Source organism: Panulirus ornatus, chromosome 66 (genome assembly GCF_036320965.1).
Source record: "Panulirus ornatus isolate Po-2019 chromosome 66, ASM3632096v1, whole genome shotgun sequence".
Lineage (NCBI taxonomy): Eukaryota > Metazoa > Arthropoda > Malacostraca > Decapoda > Palinuridae > Panulirus > Panulirus ornatus.
This window is the reverse complement of record NC_092289.1, coordinates 20978876-21005449: the sequence shown is the minus strand read 5'-3', so window position 1 is coordinate 21005449 and position 26574 is coordinate 20978876. Positions and strand designations below refer to the sequence as shown.

The 26574-nt window shown below is 46.9% G+C and overlaps 1 protein-coding gene across 1 annotated transcript in view; it reads right to left on the bottom strand.

Annotated features, from left to right (window-relative positions):
* The window catches only part of LOC139746696 (PDF receptor-like), a 199899-nt gene that overhangs the window by 12754 nt on the left and 160571 nt on the right, over positions 1 to 26574 (bottom strand). Inside the window, exons 8-12 of the mRNA XM_071658144.1 lie at positions 25011 to 25128; positions 23496 to 23565; positions 15011 to 15096; positions 14177 to 14360; positions 12764 to 12945 (exon numbers count right to left, since the gene is read on the bottom strand). Of these exons, the coding sequence (XP_071514245.1) occupies positions 12764 to 12945; positions 14177 to 14360; positions 15011 to 15096; positions 23496 to 23565; positions 25011 to 25128 (640 nt within the window). The remainder of the gene's footprint in view (positions 1 to 12763; positions 12946 to 14176; positions 14361 to 15010; positions 15097 to 23495; positions 23566 to 25010; positions 25129 to 26574) is intronic.

The following is a 26574-nucleotide window of genomic DNA, read 5'->3' as shown; positions in this document are numbered from 1 at the left end:
GTCTCATCCTTGGAATTACTGTGGGAAGGAGATTTCCCTCGAAATGCTGAGGAAGTGGAGGCAGCTTTTCCTACGGGATTGCAGAGGTCACGTTGAGTTCTCGAGGAGAGTCTTGCGACCCTTAGTAACGAATGGTAAGCCATGCGTAGACAAGCGATAAAGTACGAGTTTCGGCGATAGTCCACTCGACTGTTTACACAGTGTGAAGCTGAACTTGAAGGGGAGAGTGACAGTTCAACAACTCGCAGACATCCCACTGAAAGTTTCAAATTGAATTAGGGAAAGTTGCGTCATTACCGTCGCATCTTTGTTTGGAATATCCTTATTTACGGCTTTGGCCATATCCGGAGAATGTTTGCCTAAACTCATTCCTATTGCTATCTGTCTATCTATCTATCCATCAAAATGATATCTAATTAAGTCAAGAAGTATATATATATATATATATATATATATATATATATATATATATATATATATATATATATATATATATGTATATATAAACAAAATTATAAACGGAGGAAAAATCAAGAAGAAATGTTGAAAGAACAAGAGTCCCATTAGGAGAGGGCGGCGGGTGACCCCTGCGGCGGAGGCCGGCCGGCTGGACGAGAGTCAACATCTTGGTGCTGACGGTGCGGGAACCCCGGCCACGTCGGGCTGGAGTGTGGTCTTCGGAACCGCTAACCCCCTGGGAAGGGCTGTGCAAACTAAGAGCATAAACGATACGACCCTGGAGCGCGACGGTGCCCTCCCTGGAAATGATGGCCCGGCTGTTGACCCGACCTTAAAGATTCGGTTCAAAAGGTTTCGAATATATCAAGGGTCGTAACTCCGGGCTCCTGGCTAGTATCATCAGAGCCTCTGGGATAGGAGCACCGTAATGTACCAGGGTTTTACCGTTGTGCTCAGCGAGTTGACAACGGGCGAGGGATATAGACGGCCATTTCCTTGTTTCCCATGATGCACCCTTGGAACAGGATCCAACAGCATGAGGTAAAGCCTTAGGACTTGAAGGAACCAGGTCTCCCACGCGACGGGAGACTTTGTTAACGTTGGAAATGTTTGTTGTTGGGTATGGGAATATTGCCCCGACAGCGTCTTCCTCCGGGGATGAGGTTTCTTGGAGCCACTTGCGGTTGATACAGTAGCCTGGATCCCGCTGAAGGTCAAATATTGACGCCACATAAATTCCGCCCGTGTAACCCTGCGGTTCAGCCTGGCTGATGCTGTTGTTGTGTGTGTGTGTGTGTGTGTGTGTGTGTGTGTGTGTGTGTGTGTGTGTGTGTGTGTGTGTGTGTGTGTCATCTTAGAAAGTCGTGGATGACACATCATAAGACCAAGGGTTTGCTGAGTCGTATGAGGACGTCACATCACTTACGAAAGCGCGCCGGACACAAGTCTGGCTCCTTCGTTCTCATTAGCTGACGTTGGATGATTCTGTAAGAGTGAAGTAAACAAGGGAAAAAGGATGATAGATTTAAGTTACAGAACTTGAAAGAAGGAAAGACGTATTAGATGAAGACATGAGAATACACCAGTGACCCAGGAGACTGAATAGTGGATTCTGAAAGGATTCACGTGGAAAAGTCGCATGGTGGAGGCATTGGAGTAAGTGTTCAAGACAATGTGAGGACACTCACACCAGAAAGCAGTACAGCTACGGAATGAAGAAATGAAAGAAGCAATTTAGTGGGAAAGAAAGAGGAGCATTATGAGCACTGCAGAATGACAAGCACGATGTGGCAGGTAGCCAGTGCAAATCGTAAATGGAGAGAAAAGAAAAATTGAATGAATTTTTGTAAAACAGAGTAAAGACTGAAGTTTAAAAGGAAGTTACGCTATACCTGTGCGACAGGCTAAAGGAGACGAGGAAAAGATCTTATCATAAGGAAAATGATGTAGAATTGTAAAAGAACTCTTGTATAAATATTTATGATCTAGAATAAAGGATGGGTTATTTTAGTGGAAAGACACGAATAGAACTTGGTTGAGTTATGAGTGAGGAGAACGAAGGAGGAGGAGGAGGAGGTATAGATATGAGGAGGTGGAAATAGTGTAAGGTGCCGGGATGGGAGTATGAACGGAAGGGGTGAAAACCTGGACAGTAAAAGACGTTAATCTGGGAGAGTGGGAGTCCCGTGAAGAGCGGGGGGACGAGACAAACAAACTAGTGGGAAGACATTGACGAGAACATTACGTGCCAGGGAGGGAGGGAGAGTGTAAGAGCGGTATTTGTCTGTATATGATTTACGAGGCGGCAACGGCAGCAGCAAGAGCGAGGCGAGAGTCGGCACCCGGAGTTGCAAGGTAAAAGAAGGCCAGAGTCGGCCCAAGACCCGGTCATGTTTCTAGTGGTATGGGAGTGGTAATAGAGCAGAGGAGGGGGGGGGGGGGGATTGCTGCTGGAAGATTATTATTAAGGGTAATTTAGCGATAGAAAAAATATAAGAATGTCTTAAGTGTTTTAGGGAAAAAATGGGAGTGACTTTAATGGTGTTTTAGGAAAAAATGACTTAGATGGTGTTTTAGGAGGAAAAAAAGACTTAAATGGTGTTTTAGAAAAAAATGAGAATGACTTTAATGATGCTTTAGAAAAAAAAAAACCGGGTGACTTAAAAATGAGAATGACTTCAAAGATGTTTTAAGGTAAGTAGATAATGTGGATAGAGGAGTGATGAATAATACAAGACGGAAGGTAAGAAGACATACAGATAGACGTGTTACAAGAAAATAGGGTCAACAAGGTTGAATTGTTTAGGTTTAACTCTGAGGCAGGAAACTAGGGCTTGTGAGGAAAATATGAGGACATGATATAAGAGAGTGAAAGAGCATCAGGGATTAATTCTGGAAGGAAAATGGCAAGAAAACTAAAAGGGAAGGATTGTAGAACAGTTGTAACAGTTGTATTGTTGTGATTTTGAAGAAAAGAAAATGTGCTTAAGAGGACGGAGAGAAATAGGATGAAAAATGTTGGAAACAGGATGAAAAAATGTTGGAAATCCTCTGTGTTGGGAATGATGGAGAAATGGTTGGTGTCAGCAGTGTAGTGGATGACGGATCCTGCCCGTTGAGAGCAGCGGGACCAGCAGTAGAAATGCTAGTGGGAGATTACCATACGTAGAGGAAGACAGAATATGTTACCGAGATTTAGTTGACAAGAAGACAAGAGAGGCGGGACTGATGGGATCAAAGAAGTATTGGACTGTGCTGTGGAACAGACAGATCTTCTTGGCAGCAGACCCCGAAAGATCGAGGGAACAGCAGGGGTCGAAAGAAAGAAAGAAAGAAAGAAAAAAGAGAAACAAAAGAATAGGGTTATTAGGAATCTTTGAACAGTTTTCGAATAGTTCACCAAAAGAGGATAGATGCCAGATTGACAAGTGTGAACGAGAGGATCGGGGTCTGACACACACCCAGACGAACGGGTATGAGAATCACCGAGCTAAAAGAAAGAAAATGGAACGAGGGATCCTGATTATGTGTGTTTTTTTTCCTGATTCCAGTTCAGTCATATCTCATATCGTTTTCTATTTTATTGCATAAAGTTGTAGAGAAATTCATATTTTTTCGCTTAATTCTAGTATTCAGTTATGAAGCTTTGGAAAGAAATCGATCGAACACAGGACAATAGAACTAAAGTACTTTGAAAAAAAAAAAAAAACCGCACAGAAAGTGTTCGAAATCGCCAGTAATGCTATATATGATAGACGCATTTGAAGCATTAATGATAATGAGAGTATGAGAATACTGCTTAATAATCACGGCACTCTTGTTGTAGTTGTTGTTGTTGTTGTTGTTGTTGTTGTTGTGGTGGTGGTGTAGGAATGTTAGTCTGTAGTAGACAGAGTCAGTCGGGGGCAGTGATATCAGTGCTTGTTGGGAAGACCAATACTTTCTCTCCGTCTGTCCGTCTGTCTGTGTGTGTATCGTGAGAAGCTGTGTGGATGACGGGGGATTACGAAGAGGAAGGTGCTGGAAATAGAAAGGAATATTAAAAAGGTAGTGAAAAAAATGAAAAGTAATTTTTTTTTCTTTTTTTTTTTGGTCAGGTGTAAGAGAGTGAGACCTGGGATAAGAAAGAGATCTAACGATGGAAAAAATTAGGATAAGAAAGTGGAAAATTAGGACGAAATGAAAAGCGAGAGAAAAGTTTGGCTAAAGAAAAAGTTGACGGTTGAGACAATGCCTGTGGATTGACGCGGAAGTGGAGAGGAGCAGAGGCTGGGGAGGAGTTACAGAGTTGGAGAGGGGGAGGGTAGACGGGGAGATTGTGAGGGGGTAGACGGGGAGATTGTGAAGTGCGTAGACGGGGAGATTGTGAGGGGGTAGACGGGGAGATTGTGAGGGGGTAGACGGGGAGATTGTGAGGGGGTAGACGGGGAGATTGTGAGGGGGTAGACGGGGAGATTGTGAGGGGGTAGACGGGGAGATTGTGAGGGGGTAGACGGGGAGATTGTGAGGGGGTAGACGGGGAGATTGTGAGGGGGTAGACGGGGAGATTGTGAGGGGGTAGACGGGGAGATTGTGAGGGGGTAGACGGGGAGATTGTGAGGGGGTAGACGGGGAGATTGTGAGGGGGTAGACGGGGAGATTGTGAGGGGGTAGACGGGGAGATTGTGAGGGGGTAGACGGGGAGATTGTGAGGGGGTAGACGGGGAGATTGTGAGGGGGTAGACGGGGAGATTGTGAGGGGGTAGACGGGGAGATTGTGAGGGGGTAGACGGGGAGATTGTGAGGGGGTAGACGGGGAGATTGTGAGGGGGTAGACGGGGAGATTGTGAGGGGGTAGACGGGGAGATTGTGAGGGGGTAGACGGGGAGATTGTGAGGGGGTAGACGGGGAGATTGTGAGGGGGTAGACGGGGAGATTGTGAGGGGGTAGACGGGGAGATTGTGAGGGGGTAGACGGGGAGATTGTGAGGGGGTAGACGGGGAGATTGTGAGGGGGTAGACGGGGAGATTGTGAGGGGGTAGACGGGGAGATTGTGAGGGGGTAGACGGGGAGATTGTGAGGGGGTAGACGGGGAGATTGTGAGGGGGTAGACGGGGAGATTGTGAGGGGGTAGACGGGGAGATTGTGAGGGGGTAGACGGGGAGATTGTGAGGGGGTAGACGGGGAGATTGTGAGGGGGTAGACGGGGAGATTGTGAGGGGGTAGACGGGGAGATTGTGAGGGGGTAGACGGGGAGATTGTGAGGGGGTAGACGGGGAGATTGTGAGGGGGTAGACGGGGAGATTGTGAGGGGGTAGACGGGGAGATTGTGAGGGGGTAGACGGGGAGATTGTGAGGGGGTAGACGGGGAGATTGTGAGGGGGTAGACGGGGAGATTGTGAGGGGGTAGACGGGGAGATTGTGAGGGGGTAGACGGGGAGATTGTGAGGGGGTAGACGGGGAGATTGTGAGGGGGTAGACGGGGAGATTGTGAGGGGGTAGACGGGGAGATTGTGAGGGGGTAGACGGGGAGATTGTGAGGGGGTAGACGGGGAGATTGTGAGGGGGTAGACGGGGAGATTGTGAGGGGGTAGACGGGGAGATTGTGAGGGGGTAGACGGGGAGATTGTGAGGGGGTAGACGGGGAGATTGTGAGGGGGTAGACGGGGAGATTGTGAGGGGGTAGACGGGGAGATTGTGAGGGGGTAGACGGGGAGATTGTGAGGGGGTAGACGGGGAGATTGTGAGGGGGTAGACGGGGAGATTGTGAGGGGGTAGACGGGGAGATTGTGAGGGGGTAGACGGGGAGATTGTGAGGGGGTAGACGGGGAGATTGTGAGGGGGTAGACGGGGAGATTGTGAGGGGGTAGACGGGGAGATTGTGAGGGGGTAGACGGGGAGATTGTGAGGGGGTAGACGGGGAGATTGTGAGGGGGTAGACGGGGAGATTGTGAGGGGGTAGACGGGGAGATTGTGAGGGGGTAGACGGGGAGATTGTGAGGGGGTAGACGGGGAGATTGTGAGGGGGTAGACGGGGAGATTGTGAGGGGGTAGACGGGGAGATTGTGAGGGGGTAGACGGGGAGATTGTGAGGGGGTAGACGGGGAGATTGTGAGGGGGTAGACGGGGAGATTGTGAGGGGGTAGACGGGGAGATTGTGAGGGGGTAGACGGGGAGATTGTGAGGGGGTAGACGGGGAGATTGTGAGGGGGTAGACGGGGAGATTGTGAGGGGGTAGACGGGGAGATTGTGAGGGGGTAGACGGGGAGATTGTGAGGGGGTAGACGGGGAGATTGTGAGGGGGTAGACGGGGAGATTGTGAGGGGGTAGACGGGGAGATTGTGAGGGGGTAGACGGGGAGATTGTGAGGGGGTAGACGGGGAGATTGTGAGGGGGTAGACGGGGAGATTGTGAGGGGGTAGACGGGGAGATTGTGAGGGGGTAGACGGGGAGATTGTGAGGGGGTAGACGGGGAGATTGTGAGGGGGTAGACGGGGAGATTGTGAGGGGGTAGACGGGGAGATTGTGAGGGGGTAGACGGGGAGATTGTGAGGGGGTAGACGGGGAGATTGTGAGGGGGTAGACGGGGAGATTGTGAGGGGGTAGACGGGGAGATTGTGAGGGGGTAGACGGGGAGATTGTGAGGGGGTAGACGGGGAGATTGTGAGGGGGTAGACGGGGAGATTGTGAGGGGGTAGACGGGGAGATTGTGAGGGGGTAGACGGGGAGATTGTGAGGGGGTAGACGGGGAGATTGTGAGGGGGTAGACGGGGAGATTGTGAGGGGGTAGACGGGGAGATTGTGAGGGGGTAGACGGGGAGATTGTGAGGGGGTAGACGGGGAGATTGTGAGGGGGTAGACGGGGAGATTGTGAGGGGGTAGACGGGGAGATTGTGAGGGGGTAGACGGGGAGATTGTGAGGGGGTAGACGGGGAGATTGTGAGGGGGTAGACGGGGAGACTTGTGGGGGGGGGGGGGGGGACATGTTGGTGAAAGCCATTTTCATTGACTAGGAAGAATGCGGTGTAGCCTAGTGGAATCCCTTTTGAATGTTGAAGGATATTACTTAAGGTCCGATCATGCGTGTGGTACGTTTGGAAAGACCTCGTTAATGATCGACTCGACAGATAACTTAGCTCGAGGGAAGGGAAAATGACCAGTTTAACACACACGCACACACACACAGACACACACAGACACACACACACACACACACACATATATATATATATATATATATATATATATATATATATATATATATATATATATATATATATATATATATATATATATATATATATATGAGAAAATACGAGAAGGCAGATTTAGATATCCAGGTAGTAATCGACGCTTAGGACAACGTCGCCACTCTGCTTCAGTTTTGGTGGGGTCAGCAGCGCTTTTTGTCGACGGCGAAGCGGCAGCCCCGTCAGCAGGCTGGCCCCATTGTGCCGCGCCGCAGTACGATCACTGATAGTCCAGGGCGGTCCTCAGGCCGCGTCAGGGAGAGTAGGATGGTAGGAAGGAGGGGAGTGAGTGAGGGGAGGGAGGTAGCGGGGGGGAGGAGGAGGGATAGAGAGGCGGGCGTAGTTAAATAAGACCTTCCCCAGCAACACCGCGACCCCCCACTGGTGGCCTTGGACGAGTTGGACCGACTTCGATCAGCCGCACCTCCGTGGTCGGTGTCATGCCCTGTACACACACACACACACACACACGCACATAACAGACACATAGCAGTAATGCAAGACCTGTTGACCTGTACTGAGGTTACCTGGTGTGGGGGTTTTTCTGTCCATTTAGGGATAATTTGCTCCAAGTAATCTTTTAGTCTCCACTTAGAAGATTCGACAGCTTTGACAGTTGTGCTGTCCACAGGCAGCGCACTCGACTCTTCAGTGGGCCATTAGTGAAGCCATGTTTGTCTGCATCGTTGTTTTGATCTTTTGGCTGCAGTGCTAAATCCTCTAACGCTGCAAATTTACAGCAACAAAGCCTACAGTGCTGTATCCTGCACCACTACATCTCCAGATGTCAGAGAGTACAGCAGCTCAAGCAGCAAGCACTGTAGCTCACAGCTTTACAACCAATATCTCTACGTACAGTCTACGATAAAAGTGATTCTGCAGACCACATCCTACTGGAAGCACGTTAAGCAAGACGCGAACTCTCGAAGTTCGACATACTCCATTCGAGACACGAACACTCGTCCCGACATGCACATAACCTTGTTCTATTCTTGGCTTTCCGTCTGTTACCTCGATTTACGGAAGATTATCGGAAAAGCCTGTGTGGGTCGGACAAAGGTTCCTGCCCTTAGATTGGTGGTCTGGTGGCGTATGTGTGGTCTCTGCCCTCGGCTGTTGTGTCAGGTTGATATATATCAATTTTTTTTTTCCCTTGGTAGTTTTATCTCCTTTATTTCTCGAGTCTTATTGTTAGAGTAGAGTCATTTTCCAAACCCACTGGAGTATGGAGAAGAGGTTCGGAGATCTTGATGTGTTCTGAAGGCGTCTGGACACTTTTTGGCCTTGTTACCATCAGTGGGAATGGAGGCGGAAGATTACTACCTGTATATCATGCGCTTCGTGAAAGGCGACTGGCGGGGTGGGATGTGGAGGGAGGGTCTGCACATCCTTCCCTCTTGTAGTATTACATTTCCGCATTAGGGAACAATTCAGGCGAGGGTTTCTTACACAAAGGCTCAGGCCTCAGTTCGCCTTTCCCTGCGCTACATCTCTGAGGCGAAAAAAGGCGAAGTGGCATTATATATATATATATATATATATATATATATATATATATATATATATATATATATATATATATATATATATATATATATATATATATATATATATATAATGTTGCTTTTTCTTTTCCATACTTGTCCCCCGTTTCCTGCGTTAGCGAGGCAGCGTCTGGAACAGACCAAGAAAGGCCGAATTTGCTCACATCCATTCTCTCTCTCTCTCTCTCTCTCTCTCTCTCTCTCTCTCTCTCTCTCTCTCTCTCTCTCTCTCTCTGTCATTATTATTAACATTATATTATTATTATTATTATTATTATTATTATTATTATTATTATTATTATTATTATTATTATTATTAATTGGAGGTGGAAAGATGGAGTGAAAGGGATTTTGTGTGATCGGGGCCTGAACATGCAGGAGGGTGAAGGGGGGGCAGGGAATAGAGTGAATTGGAGCGATGTGGTATGCAGGGGTTGACGTGCTGTCGGTGGATTGAATCAGGGCATGTGAAGCGTCCGGGGTAAACCATGGAAAGCTGTGTAGGTATGTATATTTGCGTGTGTGGACGTGTGTATGTACATGTGTATGGGGGGGGTTGGGCCATTTCTTTCGTCTGTTTCCTTGCGCTACCTCGCAAACGCGGGAGACAGCGACAAAGTATAAAAAAAAAAAAAAAAAAAAAAATTATTATTAATATTATTATCATTATCATCATTATTAAAGTTGCTCCATTAGGCTTATAGGGATAGATAGTGTTCTGCCTAGCGCAGTGTACCCAAGCTGGACGCCATAATAAGCCCTGGTGTTTGGTGTGTGTGTGTGGCGTTAGGCTTACCCTCCCAGCATCAGAGTGAGACAGAGATGTGTTGCTAAGATTCGCTCTCCTTCGTTCTCATGTAGACCTAAGTAATTGAAGCTTTTGAAACGTATTAAAAAAAAGTAAGATCTTTTTTATTAAACGTTAGATGTGTGTGTGTGTGTGTGTGTGTGTGTGTGTGTGTGTGTGTGTGTGTGTGTGTGTGTGTTACCGACATACGGATGAGAAACATTTTAATGACGTTCCGAGAAGTCTGTTCTTCTCCTCAGGTTTACGTAGAGAAAACCGATCCGTCTACAATTTGCGGTTATACAAGTTTTTGTATTAATTCTGTGTTTGTGTAAACAGCATGAAAACAGATTTCTCGAAACGTTGGCCTAAGAATGTTTTTCATTCTTACATTGGGACTACGTTTTATTATTTAGGTATATATATATATATATATATATATATATATATATATATATATATATATATATATATATATAGTGTATGTGTCTACGGTTACGTTTATACTTGTATGAGATATGAAACATCCAGCTTTGAATTTTGAAAGAATTTCACCTTCATTTGGATTCAAATTCCATCAAAAACATCGCTGGCAGAGCTACGTAGCGGGAGACCCAATAATAGACATCAAAGGCTTTCACTTGTTTGAACTCCCGGTATAAAGACTATATCCATCTTCTTCATAATTCTCGCTTCATTGTCTCGTCTACCCCTCACGGCGCGCCGCTCTCTCTCTCTCTCTCTCTCTCTCTCTCTCTCTCTCTCTCTCTCTCTCTCTCTCTCTCTCTCTCTCTCTCTCTCTCTCTCTCTCTCTCTCTCTCTCTCTCTCTCTCTCTCTCTCTCTCTCTCTCTCTCTCTCTCTCTCTCTAGGCTCTCCATCACTTATCACGTTGCCTCCATCCCTATCATCCACCCTGCCGCCTCACTCCCTTTTCACCACTGCATCTCTCTCTCTCTCTCTCTCTCTCTCTCTCTCTCTCTCTCTCTCTCTCTCTCTCTCTCTCCCATTCATCGCACACCTCTTTTGTGGCATTACAGGTGATGTTTCTTTCCGCAGACAGAGACAGACAGACAGACAGACAGACCCTCTCTTCCTTCACAAGTGGTCCTCGGGCACCAAGACTCGGCAATAGTGTGAAGCTGTTTTGATTGTCCGTAAAGTACCCTAGGGTGCCTTGCCCTCCCCCTCACGGTTTTATGTGCCCTGGTTAACATGCCATGTTTGTGTGGTCGGCCTGGAAGCGTATGTGTGTATGTATGGATGGTCGTTGTACAAGGCGGTCACCCCTATGCTTGTGGAGTGGCTGTGGAGTGTTTATGCAGGAGGCGGTTGCGTCAGTGGCTCTATAGTGTTCGTGTGGTAGATGTGTGAGTTTACGTAGTAGCTCTGTGGTGCTCGTGTGGTAGATGTGTGAGTTTGCGTAGTGGCTCTGAGGTGCTCGTGTGAGTTTACGTAGTGGCTCTGTGGTGCTCGTGTGGTAGATGTGTAAGTTTACGTAGTGGCTCTGTGGTGCTCGTGTGGTAGATGTGTAAGTTTACGTAGTGGCTCTGTAATGCTCGTGTGGTAGTTGTGTACATTTTACGTTGTGGCTTCGTACGTTAAGTTTGTAGAGTGTAGTGTGTTTATGAAGTTCCTGCTCTCCAGTGGTAGTCAGACAGCAAATATGTAGTGACTGTGAAAATTCCTTTGGTGTGGAATTGTGTTGTTCGTAAAGTAAGGCCACACTTCGTCTTATGTACCAGATATACATATTCCTTTTTTTTTACAGACTATCAGCACTTTTGCAAACTGGTGATCAACTCCCTCCAAATACTAGATGTTCGGCACAATGGCGTTGGTATATTTGGGTGTTGATACATACGATGCTAACCTCTCTATCAGTTCTTGAGTTTCCTCGTGATTACTCAAATTGATGGAAGTGGCTGAAGAAATCCCCGTATTCTGTGATGATGGCCAAGTGACCTCATCTGAGACTGTGTGCCAGACTCTCGTGTTGGTGCAGCATCGATCTTGCCCTGTATCTTACATAACCTTGTACGTCAGGAATCTCACGTGTGGAATGCTTTGTTTTACCTTTTCCCAGTTTCCAGTGAAGTCAAACAAACTGTTCCCATTTTATGTTCATTTTTGAAACAGTTTGTATCTTACCTTGAACTTGCACAGTTATTCAGTATACTTGACGTTTTTTAAATTATTTATATATATATATATATATATATATATATATATATATATATATATATATATATATATATATATATATGGCCTTTTTTTTTTTTTTTTTTTTTTTTTTTCAAAAGAAGGAACAGAGAGTTGGGCCAGGTGAGGGTATTCCCTCAAAGGCCCAGTCCTCTGTTCTTAACGTTACCTCGCTAATGCGGGAAATGGCGAATAGTTTGAAAGAAAAAGAAATATATATATATATATATATATATATATATATATATATATATATATATATATATATATATATATATATATATATATATATCATGATAACGATTCTTGGGTGAGATTTGATGGTATTTTTCGTAGAATGTAGACGGCTGGCCCAGCCACCACCAGCGTACAGTAACATGTAGATCAGAAAGTTCTCAGAGATCCTCTGTGGTCTAGAGTCCTAGTAGGCTCCCTAGTTAGCCTAGTGAAATCACATTCATGGTCTGGAGGCATCCGTATCTCCTATGCGCTGGAATACCTAGTTTAGCGTCCCTGGCTATGCACATGGATGGCTATTTCTGTCCTCAGACGCCACATATATGTATGTTTATTACTCAAGATCTCTTGTTTCCAGCGCTGGAAGTACTGAAACAATCTCTTGCTTTAAGAGGCCGACCGTAGTCTTGTCTCAACAGGGCATCTGCAGACTTGATGAGAGTTAAGTGCCCTTACCGCCTGACGACCCCCTTCCGCTCTGCCTCGAGCCTGGCTTCGTCTCTATACCTCCCCCTCCCCCCTCTCTCACGATCTCGTAACTTCGCGAAGGACGACGAGTCGTGTGAGTGATGCGCTCTCAGGGGGTTATGATGGACGAGAGGGAAAGGATCGTGTGTGTGTGTGTGTGTGTGTGTGTGTGTGATCGTGGACTTGAAAGCCAGCACCTCACGTGCTGGTGAGGCAGGAGGGCTACTTTTGCAATGGAGTGACACTTAACAGCTACTGAAGTGTTAGCAAGTCGTATGACGCAGATAAATGAAGACTGCGGCAAACATACACGTCTGCTTAGGCCTCCAAGGGCACTTACCCGTGTGTAGGGCTGTGGTTCCCTCGAAGGCAGGAGCAGAGATGCCTGGCCCGTCCTTGTTGGTCCCTGGGCAGGTCCGTGACGGTCGTGAGGAACACGGACGAGAGGCCGGACCCCCGGCGCACCCCGGCACTCCGGTGTAGCAGGTAGTTATCCACGTACTTCCTCACTGCCGTCCGTACCTGTGGGGGAAAGGGTGTTGGAGCAGGCGTTACTGTGGGAGCGGTGGGTGTAAGGGGGGTGGGTTGTTCAGGAGGGTTGGGTAGCGCCCTCGTTGAGTCCAGGTCAGGCAGGTGGTGTCTCTCTGTACGTGACCAGAGAGAGAGAGAGAGAGAGAGAGAGAGAGAGAGAGAGAGAGAGAGAGAGAGAGAGAGAGAGAGATGAGGCAACCATATTCAAACACCGTTGATATATCCTTCGTAGGAAAACATTCGCATGACCTACGCGTAAACGCGAGCCGCGCGTCACTTCGTCGCACAGTGGGAATGAAGCCACGGCGTCACGCATGAGGTGCACTGACGCCATGTGGCTGGTGTTGGTATAAGGAGAATCGGAGAGACGGTTAGACTTAATTTGCAGACACCTGAAGATTAGACCAGGGATGCGTCGCCCACAATATCTCGGGCTGGAGGTCACGTATCATTGAGCACGACAGCACGCCCTTAGGGTAGGATGGCCTGACCTTTGAGCTGACCCTAAAGCCAAGCTATAGTTCTCGTGGGTCTTAGTGTGTACACTTTTAGGCTCCAGGTTTGTACTCTCGTGCTGAGGTATCTTGCCCACGTGTTCTTAAGGGATTAATTACATTATGTGTCAACTCTGTGGTTCAGTCTGGGGGAAGGGGGGAAACCTTGAGGAACAACTTGGTGAATGAGTAAACTTTGACCGTATTATGAGCAGTTTCTCCCGTGTTAACTTTTCTGAATTACATTTTTGAACGCACCGGAAGCTTTCAACGGAAACTAGACTTTGAACGCATTACATAAGTTATGAAGACAACTTGATTAAGTTTTAGCATTTTGCTTTGAATTACTAAGAGCAGTAAGGCCCAATTTAGCTTGGTACTTTTATCAGAAGCTACAGGGATGAAATATGTATGAAGTACCTTGATTAATGGAGTGACAGAAAATTCGTAAATATATTTCCTGTGCTAATGCCTGGTGGTATTGCATTTAAAGGGGAAGTTTGCTTAAATGTATAGTTAGTATCTGACTAGTTACGGACTTTGAATATTGAAAGTGTGTGTTGAATATGTTATCTCGAAGCACACATATTAACAGTGTCTGAGAGGAATAATATTTTTCTTGTATATATATATATATATATATATATATATATATATATATATATATATATATATATATATATATATATATATATATATATATGTACGCAATTTACGGTTTTGCTGACCTCTCCGTTGAGGAAGCAGTAGAGGAGGGCGATGAAGAATCCCTGGAAGGAGGTGAGGAAGTGGGTGGCGTAGGACCAGAGGCCAAATTCTGCGGCGGAGCGGCCCAGGGGCGCCGCCACCATGTTGAGCACATTGGTGATGCCCAGGAGCGGCAGCAACACTATGGCCGCCTTCACGGCTTTCCTGCACGCCCGTCCCAAGCCCGAGGCAGGAGGAAGGTGGTGGCCATGGGCGCACGGCCACGCCCGCGGCAGGAGGTTTGCCGTGGGTACACGCCCACAGCGTAGACGAAGTTGAGCCACGTCCAGAGCCACATCCCCAATAAGGAGCGGAGACCAGGGTTTGCAAAACCCGTCGAAGGTGCCGGAGGAAGGCCAGGCCAGAGACAGAGGAAGGAAAGAGAGACAACGTTAATGATAATGATGATGATGATGATGATGATGATGATGATGATGATGTGGAGGAGGAGGAGGAATCAGTGATAGGTTGAATATATCTCATTCATGATGATTGGAGAATTATACATGCATGTCTGGGTAGGATACATGCATGATATGGACGTGTATGCCATGTACGTTGCTCAAACACAATCATCCCTGATGAAATATTGAATATACCAAAGTGTGAACATATTGATAAGTATACGATTTTTGTTCGTATTCATAGATAGTCACAGTTAGCAAGGTATCCAAGCAGACACACACACACACACACACACACACACACACGCACACACACACACACACACACACACACACACACACACACACACGCACACACGTAGTCGTATATATCAAGTGTATGTGGGTAGGGTAGTGGGGGAGGAGACCTACCTGACCTGGAGCGCTTCGCTTGAGTTACTCTGGCGTAGCTTCGTCACCAGCACCCGAATGATGTTCAGCAGGAACACCATGTTCAACTGAGGAAGAAAAGTCGTATTGTACTGAGAGAACTCAGCTGTTCACAGTATAACACATGGTACAATGTTAGAAGAATGGGAAATCAAGATAGTCATGGAGTTCTTATATTCCTTTCCAAATGCAGTTTTGTAATGACAGTAAGGGAGTAGATGTGAGCGAATGGAGGCCTTTTCTCCCTCTGTTTCTGGCGCCACCTCGCTAACGCGGGGAACAGTGCAGCAGCATTACTCTCTTCCTATACTTTCATTTTATTCTGAGACTCCACCGGCACCAGCTCCAACCATGACGGTATGTGCAAGAAATCATCGGCGTTGCTGTAGCCGCACTGAGGTGCCAAGTGAGACGCCGCCCCCCGAAAAAAAAAACAAAAAAAAAACTCGTGCATTTGTTTCCGAGAGATCGGTCAGCACCAGCGCGTGAGTCGCAAACTCTCGGTCCCATGATTGACGAAGTTATGGAGGCGCTTCAGCTACCAGATCATCCTACTAACCCCGCTAGGCAAGGCTAGGGGGTCCGCTTGCTGTCGTGAGCGAATGGATGATATATGTTTGACGCCGTCACCATCGGGTGTGTTATTACTTAGCGTGCCAATCCTACCCAAGGGTCATACCTTCGTGCCCCAGGGTCGCGCTCTCATGCTCAAGGGTCGTATCGTCGTGCTCAAGGGTCGTATCTTCGTGCTCAAGGGCGGTTCGTACCGTTATGTTCACGGGTCATATCGTCGTGCTCAAGGGTCGTATCTTCGTGCTCAAGGGCGGTTCGTACCGCTATGTTCAAGGGTCGTATCGTTGTGTTCAAGGGGTTACGCTCGTGGTCTACATAAATGCGTCACGCGGGAGCGTGTTTAAGAGGTGTTTGTCCTCCACTTTAGGGCTGGTCGATAATTGGGCACCTGGAGTAAAGGAGGACCTGCCGGACTTCGCCGACGACATCTACGATTCCTCTGTGGGTCTTGTGGTGGTAACTTATAGTGTGAGGTTCTCCAGGTACCAGTTAGTCTGTGGATATTCAGATGAAGGTGACGCCATGCGTTATGTGTACGGTCCTGCCTACAGATATTTACCGATTTGTCTGGGCCTGTCTGATCCCCAACCTGTATGCTTACGTTCCTGCCAACCTAACCCTCATATGTCTTACATAATTGCTTACCTTTATATGTATTTTTCTTTATCATGTAAACTCACTGTTCCTTACTTATCATCCTATACCTACTAATATGTCTACATTCACGCGTGACTGTTTACCTAACTACCTATCCACCACCTTAATTACCTATGTATGCAATTACTTAAGTAACGCCTACCCACTTATTAAGTGACATTACTGGCAAAAAGTCCCCACGCTATAGCAATACAGACTGGGAACATTATGGTCGTATTCAGTGACGTTTAAGAGAGGCAGCTGGGGTTCAAAATGTCCGTTTTCGTTATAGGAATATGAGGAGTTTTTTCATTACAGACAAATAGGATTTTGCTTTTATGTATATAGAATAATACTTGGCTTCATTAAGGACCAGCGGTTTAATTTCTAGAGAGACAGCAAATTTTTTTATGCAAATATATGCATGAAAAAAGTTTTGGGAATAGTAGAAATATATTTTATTTCCATGTTAAAGGGGAAGAAAAAGAACACCTTCAACATCCCCCTCACAAAGGGAAGATTCAAATTACACTTTGGAAAAGTTTCTTAAATTTCTTTCAAAGGTGATCACGGTCTGCTCAGCTGCAGGGAAAAGAAAGTTTAAGTTTGATCTTTTCTCAGTTTTTTTTTCTAGCTGAGGAAGTCCCATACTATAGGTCTCTCTCTCTCTCTCTCTCTCTCTCTCTCTCTCTCTCTCTCTCTCTCTCTCTCTCTCTCTCTCTCTCTCTCTCTCTCTCTCTCTCTCTCTCTCTCTCTCTCTCTCTCTCGGTGTTCACTCTTTGACGCACAACTAAGTCAAGTTTCACAAGCACGTGTCTTCCCTGGGGTTAAAGAGCAGTGACTTAGCGTGGCCTGAGGATGACCTCGGCCTCAGGGCAGCGTCAGCCTGAGGACACTGGCTGTGTGTCAGTACAGCATCAGAAAACTGCCAGGCTTGAGCTTAGGCTAAGCTGGCGTGAGGGATGTATTTGACGAGTGTTGACGTCATCGGCAGTGTAATTAAGATGATAACGTTGAGAAAGGGAGTTCTCCGAGTAAGTAGAGAGCAGAATACTTTTATCTTCATAATGGAGAAGATAAGATAGGTTAGGTGGAATTTCAGTCGCATGTTGATACGGAAAATTATATGCCAAATTCTTTGTAAGTAAGTAATGACAGAAACGTGTCTCTCACGAAGGCGATGCACGGAATAGGAACAGACGAACAGATAATCATCGAAGATTGGGCTTTCTTTCTTTTCCTTTCATTATGAATATAAGGAGATGGGTGCAGGAAATTGAAATGACCAGGATAGTTAGGGGCATTAGCATACATAGTGGGAATTATAGCTTGATTATGGTTGACAGTCACCCCTCTGGTCTACTAAGGTCATGGGTTAGCAAGTGTAACCTGCCAAGACGAGCCATCACCTCGACTCCCACACAAGTGTACGTCGCCAAGTGTTGACATGTAAACACACACTGGCGCTCCTCCGGGAGCACTTGGCTCGCACGATAGCCTCCACGTCCTGGACACGCGATGGAAGGTGTGGCAGGTTGCACGGCATCCTTGATGGTGTCAAGGGTGCTCTTGATTAGTACGAGATTACAATTCCGTAGTAGCCAAGGTTAGGTTCTCGTACATGAGATTAAAACTTGCATCGTAATTCATTCCCAAAGTAAATGTTAATTAGCTTCCAGTGAGACTTTAATTACTCTGCTAAGTGGAGCCGAATGACGTGAGATTGGTCTCGATTATCGGCCAATTTGAAGTTGATTAAGGTAGTGTAGAAATTAAATGTATATTAGAGACGATGTATTTCTCATTTCTTTTTTCTTTGTTGCATGCGTCTGTTTTGACTGCATTAAATGAAGGTCGTTTTGCTGTTAACATATTCTTTCTGAAGAGGAAAGTCACCAGGTCATGTATCACATTCAACAGGACGCTTCTCCATGGCATTCTCTAAAAGTATTCTTCAATGAAATTCAGTCGGGAGATTAAATAACCACATTCATGTACACCACACAACATTCAGCCCCACCACATCATCTTCCACACATTCAGCCAACCTACCCTTCCCCACAGCCAGCATCTGCTCATTCATATCACGCAGCATTCAACCACTCCACACCACATTCTTCATAGGACATCGAACAACTCTACCACACAACATATCAAACCACTCTAACACTCGACAGCCACCCACTTGATACCACACAACATACAGTCTCTCCACCACACAATGCTAAACCATTTCGCACCAGGCAACATCCAGCCACTCCACTCCACTCCACACAGTATCAGCCACTCCGCACCGCACAACATACAGCCCCTCCACACGAAACAGAATTTAACTAATGACACGACATTAGAAAATGAGAGCCACTCAGAGGAAGACTGTCAAAGCACTCGAAGAAATTAGGCAACTTGACTGAACGATCAGCGACATGGCAAACTTAACCCCAGTACATATAAATTAAAATTATTGCGTTTCGGTGAAAGTGTTAATTAATGAATGTAAAGCGATTGGTAAGCCATAATTATAAGCACAAGAAGAAAAGGACATTGGCGTGCTAAAACAGCGCCTTTTTTTGCTTATTGTAGGACAAACGAAATGTTACGTTTCAAACCACAAACGAAAAACACATAAGGAAGGACAGTACACTGTACAACCCCAAGGCAGGACTCACTTGCAGTATGTTGCTCAGTTTTGGTCTCTCGTCTTCAGAGTCCAAGAAAAAGTAGGAAGTACACAAATACGAGGAACAACGCTAGTTCCCACTCGAAAGTTTTACGAGAGTAGACAGATCTAGAATGAAATTTTTTCCCGTAAAGCAGTGCGGATCGGAAGGGGATCGAGTAGAAGTTTTCATAATACTGAGCAATTTTTGACAGCACGAAACACTGCAGTTTCCTAACATCACTCGGAAGTTCATCACCCAGGAATGCTTGCAGTAAATCAAAAGAATGATGCAATACTAACGTGAGTAGGAGTTTCCTCATCATCTGTGGAGTTATGCAACACTGAAATAACCAAGAGTAGTTATTGTGAGGACTATCTAGGTGGCCGTGTGATTGCACCATTATATCAAGGTAGCCGTGTGATTGCACCATTATATCAAGGTAGCCGTGTGATTCGGTGATTCAGCGATACCATTAATCAAAAAAGCCTCATATGGAAGGAAATATACCTATTTAAATTTCCACCATGGAAGCGGAAGTGGATCATAGGGTGGGGGAGGGGGCGAAAATCCTGGGAGCCTTGAAGAATGTGTGGAAGTCGAGAACATTATCTCGGAAAGCAAAAATGGCTGTGTTTGAAGGAATAGTGGTTCCAACAATGTTGTATGGTTGCGAGGCGTGGGCTATGGATAGAGTTGTGCGCAGGAGGATGGATGTGCTGGAAATGAGATGTTTGAGGACAATGTGTGGTGTGAGGTGGTTTGATCGAGTAAGTAACGTAAGGGTAAGAGAGATGTGTGGAAATAAAAAGAGCGTGGTTGAGAGAGCAGAAGAGGGTGTTTTGAAATGGTTTGGGCACATGGAGAGAATGAGTGAGGAAAGATTGACCAAGAGGATATATGTGTCGGAGGTGGAGGGAACGAGGAGAAGTGGGAGACCAAATTGGAGGTGGAAAGATGGAGTGAAAAAGATTTTGTGTGATCGGGGCCTGAACATGCAGGAGGGTGAAAGGAGGGCAAGGAATAGAGTGAATTGGATCGATGTGGTATACCGGGGTTGACGTGCTGTCAGTGGATTGAATCAGGGCATGTGAAGCGTCTGGGGTAAACCATGGAAAGCTGTGTAGGTATGTATATTTGCGTGTGTGGACGTATGTATATACATGTGTATGGGGGTGGGTTGGGCCATTTCTTTCGTCTGTTTCCTTGCGCTACCTCGCAAACGCGGGAGACAGCGGCAAAAAGAAAAAAAATTCCTAACTACAAAATCACCGTAATTCCTCCTGAGAAGGGTGGAAATTACTATTGTGATAGTGGGATTTTGACAAGTATATTTCCGTAAAGTTACAGATTTCAGTGTCCTACCCAAAATGCGGTGCTGGGGCAACACAGGAGGTATGATTAACAATCCTCGCTTTTCTCGTCGTGGTCCATCAAGTCTCCTCTTATCTGTTCATCTTGTGTGCCATCTTTCGGCACTTCACGTACCACACGCATCCAGCCCACACCACACACCGCCGCATCCAGCCACTCCACACCACACAGCGCCGCATCCAGCCACTCCACACCACACAGCGCCGCGTCCAGCCACTCCCCACCAGACAGCGCCGAATCCAGCCACTCCACACCACACATCGCCGCCTCCAGCCACTCCACACCACACAGCGCCGCGTCCAGCCACTCCACACCACACAGCGCCGCGTCCAGCCACTCCACACCACACAGCGCCGCATCCAGCCACTCCCCACCAGACAGCGCCGCGTCCAGCCACTCCACACCACACAGCGCCGCATCCAGCCACTCCCCACCAGACAGCGCTGCATCCAGCCACTCCACACCACACATCGCCGCCTCCAGCCACTCCACACCACACAGCGCCGCGTCCAGCCACTACCCACCACACAGCGCCGCATCCAGCCACTCCACACCACACAGCGTCGCATCCAGCCACTCCACACCACACAGCGCCGCCTCCAGCCACTCCCCACCACACAGCAGCCGTTCCCCTCCCAAAAACATCCACAATATCCAGTCTTGGGAGTCGCTCGCTACAGCTTCTCTGGTTGCTCTTGAGGTAGGGAGTTGGCCGGAGTGGGAGGCCCCCAGGGACACGCTCCTCCTGCACCAGTGTTTACAATGCAAACATTTCCCCTCCACCTCACCCCTCCTCCTCACCCCCACACAGCTGAGCGTAGGCCTCGCCCGCGCTCAACCCTACCGCATTCACTGTTTTCTTTCTTCCGGTCGTACGTATATACTTATGAATATATATATATTTATATATTTTTTTTTACTGTTGTACTTTGTATATCTTCATTCAATCTCCTCTGCCTTTTTAGTATCATGATTTTTTTGTGGTTGTTGTTAACTAGTTTCCTCCCCCCAACCCCCTTTTTTTTTTCCTTGCATACGAGATCTGAATTCAAGCATCCCAGTTTACGCCGCTGTGCCTCGGGTATTCATTAACTCGAGGCTTATGTCTCCTTTTTTTTATAGGATGTTAAAGAGTTGTTTGGTAAGGCAGTGGGGAAGTTCTTAGGAAAGTAGGACGAGTGGGAAGTTAGTAAGTGAGGAGGGATATAAGTAGATGGTTGGATGGGTAAGTAGGAAACACGTTACTTAGAAGGAAATGGTTATAAGTGAGGGTAAGTGACTGTGGATGGATGGGTAAGTAGGAAACACATTACTTAGAAGGAAATGGTTATAAGTGAGGGTAAGTGACTGGACTGTTACACATAATTGGTGAAGTAAGTAGTCCCATGTAAGGATAAGTAAGCACGAGGGCAGGTAGGGAGGCAGGTAAGTAATTAAGTGGAATGTTAGGCAGGCAGATATGGGTAGGTTACGTCGGGAGGATAGGTAAATAGGTTCACAGGTAGGGAGGAAATTTAGAAGATAGATAACATGTTAGACAGGCAGGTAGGTGATGAATGCTTGATTCAAGATACTGACTTCACTACTACAGCCTATCTGATAAAAGCCATTTGGGCAGAGACTGAGAAGCGAAGCCTTCTTACTTCGCCATCTTATCTCTCTTTCTCTCTTTATATTTGGGGATTTACGGAAAGCACCATGGCTTTCTCCCCAGCAAGTAACGTTCTTCATAGTCCATCCGGTCTCCTGTCGCCTCCCTCCCATGTACTTCCACTACAGGTGCGGTTGTTTTGGCCTGACTACACGCTGGCGGGAAGGTGTTCTGTTGAGGTGAGGCACAGGAGTGTGTTCGATTCACATCCGTCCAGCACCGACTGTTTCGTAGATAAATGTTCTTTAGAACTAGTCTGTTTCAAAAGAAATCTAGATTTTATTTTTCTATCTATCTATCTATCTATCGATCGATCTGTCCATCAATCTATCTATTTATCAGTCTGTCTATTTATCAGTATGTCTATCTATCTACCTATCGATCTAACTACCTATAAGTAGCGCAGCCTTGGGCCGTAGAAGCCCTTGGATCTGGGGTCTTAGGTAATACGCAGCACCCTTGTGATAGAGAGCTGTAAATGATTACGTAAATATAGCTTAACTTCTGTGTGAACTCTGTTCATCGTTTTTCAGTCAATACCTTTTTAAATCTGACGCAGAAAATGGGAACAACTTTACGAAAAGTTATGATATTATGTTAAGGTATTGGATGCATTGCAATTTTTAAAAACCCAATATGGTTGTTTTTAAAGAACAGTACGAAAGAAAGAAACCTTGAAAGATTAATCTTCCTGATTGCTTCGTAAACATAATGTTGCTATTAGTCTATTGGGAAAAAAGGTTCCAATCGTATTATTCTGCCAGAATGAAATGTTAAGTTTCGGTCAGGCCCGAATGTGAAGTGGGCTCAGGATTGGCCCAATGACTCCAACGTCTCTACCCCACTCTCTCTCTCTCTCTCTCTCTCTCTCTCTCTCTCTCTCTCTCTCTCTCTCTCTCTCTCTCTCTCTCTCTCTCTCTCTCTCTCTCTCACCTGACCCCTCCCCAATCTGCGAGCACTGCCGCTCGTTGATGTCAAGATATCTTATATCTCTTCTAAAAGCTTCTGAAGTGGAATTGATGATGAGTATTTGGTGCCGGCCGCTATCCTGGCGTGGCTCAGGTTTGCATTCGGAAGCTTCGTCTGTATATTCCTGTGTCTTAACTAACTACATTCCTGGTTCCATGCGGTGCGTCAGGGTAGGTATATAGCCTTTGGAAATGGAGTAAATGACGGTAGTAATAGAATATCCTTTTTATCGTAGTTGTTGTACGCAAGAATTTTGATTTTGATGAAAGTGAGCTTGGATAGTTCAGACTTCTCCTTAGTAAAGGGTTCAGAAGAGACAGGAGAAAGCTTGTGAATGCTTGTACTTTGAGAGAGTTTATGAACTTAACGAATAACATCGATTGTGAGAGAAGTAGAGGAAAACGGAGAATAATGTCACATATGACGCTGATCTTCAGAGAAGTGGAAGCAACAGAATACTTTTACGTCGTCAGAAGACAGAGAAATCCACCTCTTCTCACGTATGATGGTAAATAGACAGAACTCCTTTCGCGACACACGTACCTTGGAGATGGCCGCGGTGAACGGATGAGGATGAGATCATGAACCTATCCAGGAGACTTACCGATATAACAGAAAAACGCGGGCCCTCCAGGATCCAGAAGTACGAGGTGAAGTTGTAGCCCCACCAGCACCTGGGAGAGAGGAGAGTTGTTATGTGGGAAGTTGATTCATGTCGCACACACATGTGGTGGACGGCAAGATGGTATGGCCATCGGAAAGAAGAGAAGAGAGAAAACTTTGAGGAAATGCAGAGAGCAGGGAGAGCCTTGAGGAAAAAGGCAGAGTGTGCGGGGAGATCCTTAAGGAAAGAGGCAGAGTGCATGGAGAGCCTTGAGGAAAAGGGAAGAGTGTGGGGAGATCCTTGAGGAAAAAGGCTGAGTGCGGGGAGAGCCTTGAGGAAAAAGGCAGAGTGCGGGGAGATCCTTGAGGAAAAAGGGAGTGTGTGGGGAGATCCTTGAGGAAAAAGGCAGAGTGCGGGGAGAGCCTTGAGGAAAAAGGGAGTGTGTGGGGAGATCCTTGAGGAAAAAGGCAGAGTGCGGGGAGATCCTTAAGGAAAAAAAGGTGCACAAAACAAGTGATCAGTGTATGATGTATTTTTTTTTTTATATCTTTGCCACTTTTTTTTCTTTACGAGGAAGCATCGAAGTTACCACAGCCTGGAGAGAGAGAGAGAGAGAGAGAGAGAGAGAGAGAGAGAGAGAGAGAGAGAGAGAGAGAGAGAGAGAGAGAGAGAGAGAGAGAGAGAGACACGTTACCTCAGCAGGTACCGGGGCAAGACAGAGAGATAGGCACGGTACCATAGCAGATACCGAGACGCGCCATGGGAGGAAAGAAGGAGAGTGTGAGCGGCGGGAGCACAGCGGGTCTTGAGATGTGCCGTGTGAGGAGGAGAGGGAAACCAACAGAGCCGCAGCCGAGTTCCCAGACGTTGACATAAAAGGGAAACACTGGCGGGCGGGCGGGCGGGCGGGTGGGGAGGCGGGCTTGGGGGGTAAGATTTATACACCCCAGAGGCGGCTGCTCTACCAGGTAAATTCCTTTGAGGTGTATGTCAACAAAGACGAGATTAAAACCCTCTTGAAGCCTATAAGCCAGGCTGAGAGAGAGAGAGAGAGAGAGAGAGAGAGAGAGAGAGAGAGAGAGAGAGAGAGAGAGAGAGAGAGAGAGAGAGAGAGAGAGAGAGCTGTGTGTGTGTGTGTGTGTGTGTGTGTGTGCCACAGGGGGAGTAGTTTTTTAGTTCTTAGGAAGTGTATAGCTCAGTGTAGCCGACAATAAATGTTACGGGAGAAACGGTGGGGAAACACAAGATATTCATTAGATTTAGAATGTCCTACGGAGAATTAGTATAAAGTTGAAAAGATTCACCAGAACTAGAATTTTGTGAAACTCTCTTGGAGAGAGAGAGAGAGAGAGAGAGAGAGAGAGAGAGAGAGAGAGAGAGAGAGAGAGAGAGAGAGAGAGAGAGAGAGAGAGAGAGAGAGAGAGAGAGAGAATTGCATGGTGTTGTCAGCATCAACTAAGAAACAAAAATCTCATGAGATTCTAGAGTCATGGTGAGGTTGGAGTTGTGATTTACCTGGAGCTGCCGTAGTGCATGGCGGTGGCCGTGGCCCAGGCGGCGGTCATGAGGACGGGCATGCCCCAGCCCACGGCGTGGTACACGCTGTAGTAGAACTTGTGTTGGAACACCGTCACTGGAACACACGCCAGATCACACGTCAGTCAGGGTGGTGATGATGATGATGATGATGATGTGTGTGTGTGTGTGTGTGTGTGTGGGTGTGGGTGTGTCTGTGTGCAGTGGCAAGTGGGTAACGTCTGTTGATGTTCATATTAACAGAAACAACGAACACAATAAAGTGAACATGTCTCCTTTTTACTTCTTTTTCGTTCTTGTTTTTTTTTTCCAGCCATTGTGACATGTTGGAGAGGTGTCTCCCACACGCTGCGCTGCCTCTCGTTTGCGCTAACTTGACTGGTCGTGCCGGTGGCGCTAGCGCAGCGCGGGGAGGCACTGTGATGCCGCTGTTCGTGTTCGTCCCTGTTCTTTCAGAAGCTGTCGTGTTCAGAGCGAACAGCAAGTTCTTCGTTAATTTCAGGATTATCGCCATTTCCCTCATCCTCTGTGTTCTAGAAGCACATTAGTCAGGCAATCCACCTTTTTAATGGAATTATCAATTATTACCACATTTTAATGGAATCATCAATCATTACCGCCTTTTTAATGGAATTATCAATTATTTTGCGAGTGGACTTAAGGGAGCCTTTCCACAGGCCTCATCTTGGTGTTGTTACGCACCCACCGTCTCACAACGGCGGAGTTATAATTACATTACGATATTGTACGTAGGCCTCGCCTCGTATCGCTGGCCATATAACAACAGGCGCTCTCCCCCTGAAGGCCTGGGCTGTCTAGAATAGATTACTAAGTCACGAGTCGTCCCCTCCTCCTCCTCCTCCTCCTCCTCCTCCTCAGGCTTATCCTGTTTAGAATATATTGCTCATTGCCGAGGTGCTGCTTGGCTTTCGAGGACGACTGTCAGTACATCGGTGGTCGTCGTTGGCTGGTGTCCCCTCCTTCGGCCAAGTTTTCGGGTGTTGTGGTTTTTACAGCCATTCTTGCCACCGGCAGCGTGGCCAGCCAGTCGGCGTGACACGGCGTCAAGCTGTCATACCCAGGCGTCATAACGACATGCTGGTCGGTCGTCCAGTCGTGCCCAACGACCATACCGTCGTCGCGCTCAACGACCATACCGTTGTCGCGCTCAACGACCATACCGTTGTCGCGCTCACCGATCGTACCGTTGTCGCGCTCAACGATCATACCGTCGTGCTCAACGATCATACCGGCCGTGCTTAACGACCATGCATACCGTCGCGCTCAGGGAGTCAGGAATTGTTGACGATGGCTGATGCTCCTGGTCCTCCATCCCTTTGTGGTTGAGCTGGCGTTCACGTTGATACAGACGAGCATTTCCTCCTTCGGAGATTAGAAAATTCTGGTCGATTATCCTCAACTCCGGTTCCACCTTGGAGGGATGTGTGTGTGTGTGGGGGGGGGGGGGGGTCAAAAGATCGAAGGCGTACCAAATATTCTTGATATGACCCCGGTCGGGTCGTCCACAACACGTAAGAAAGAC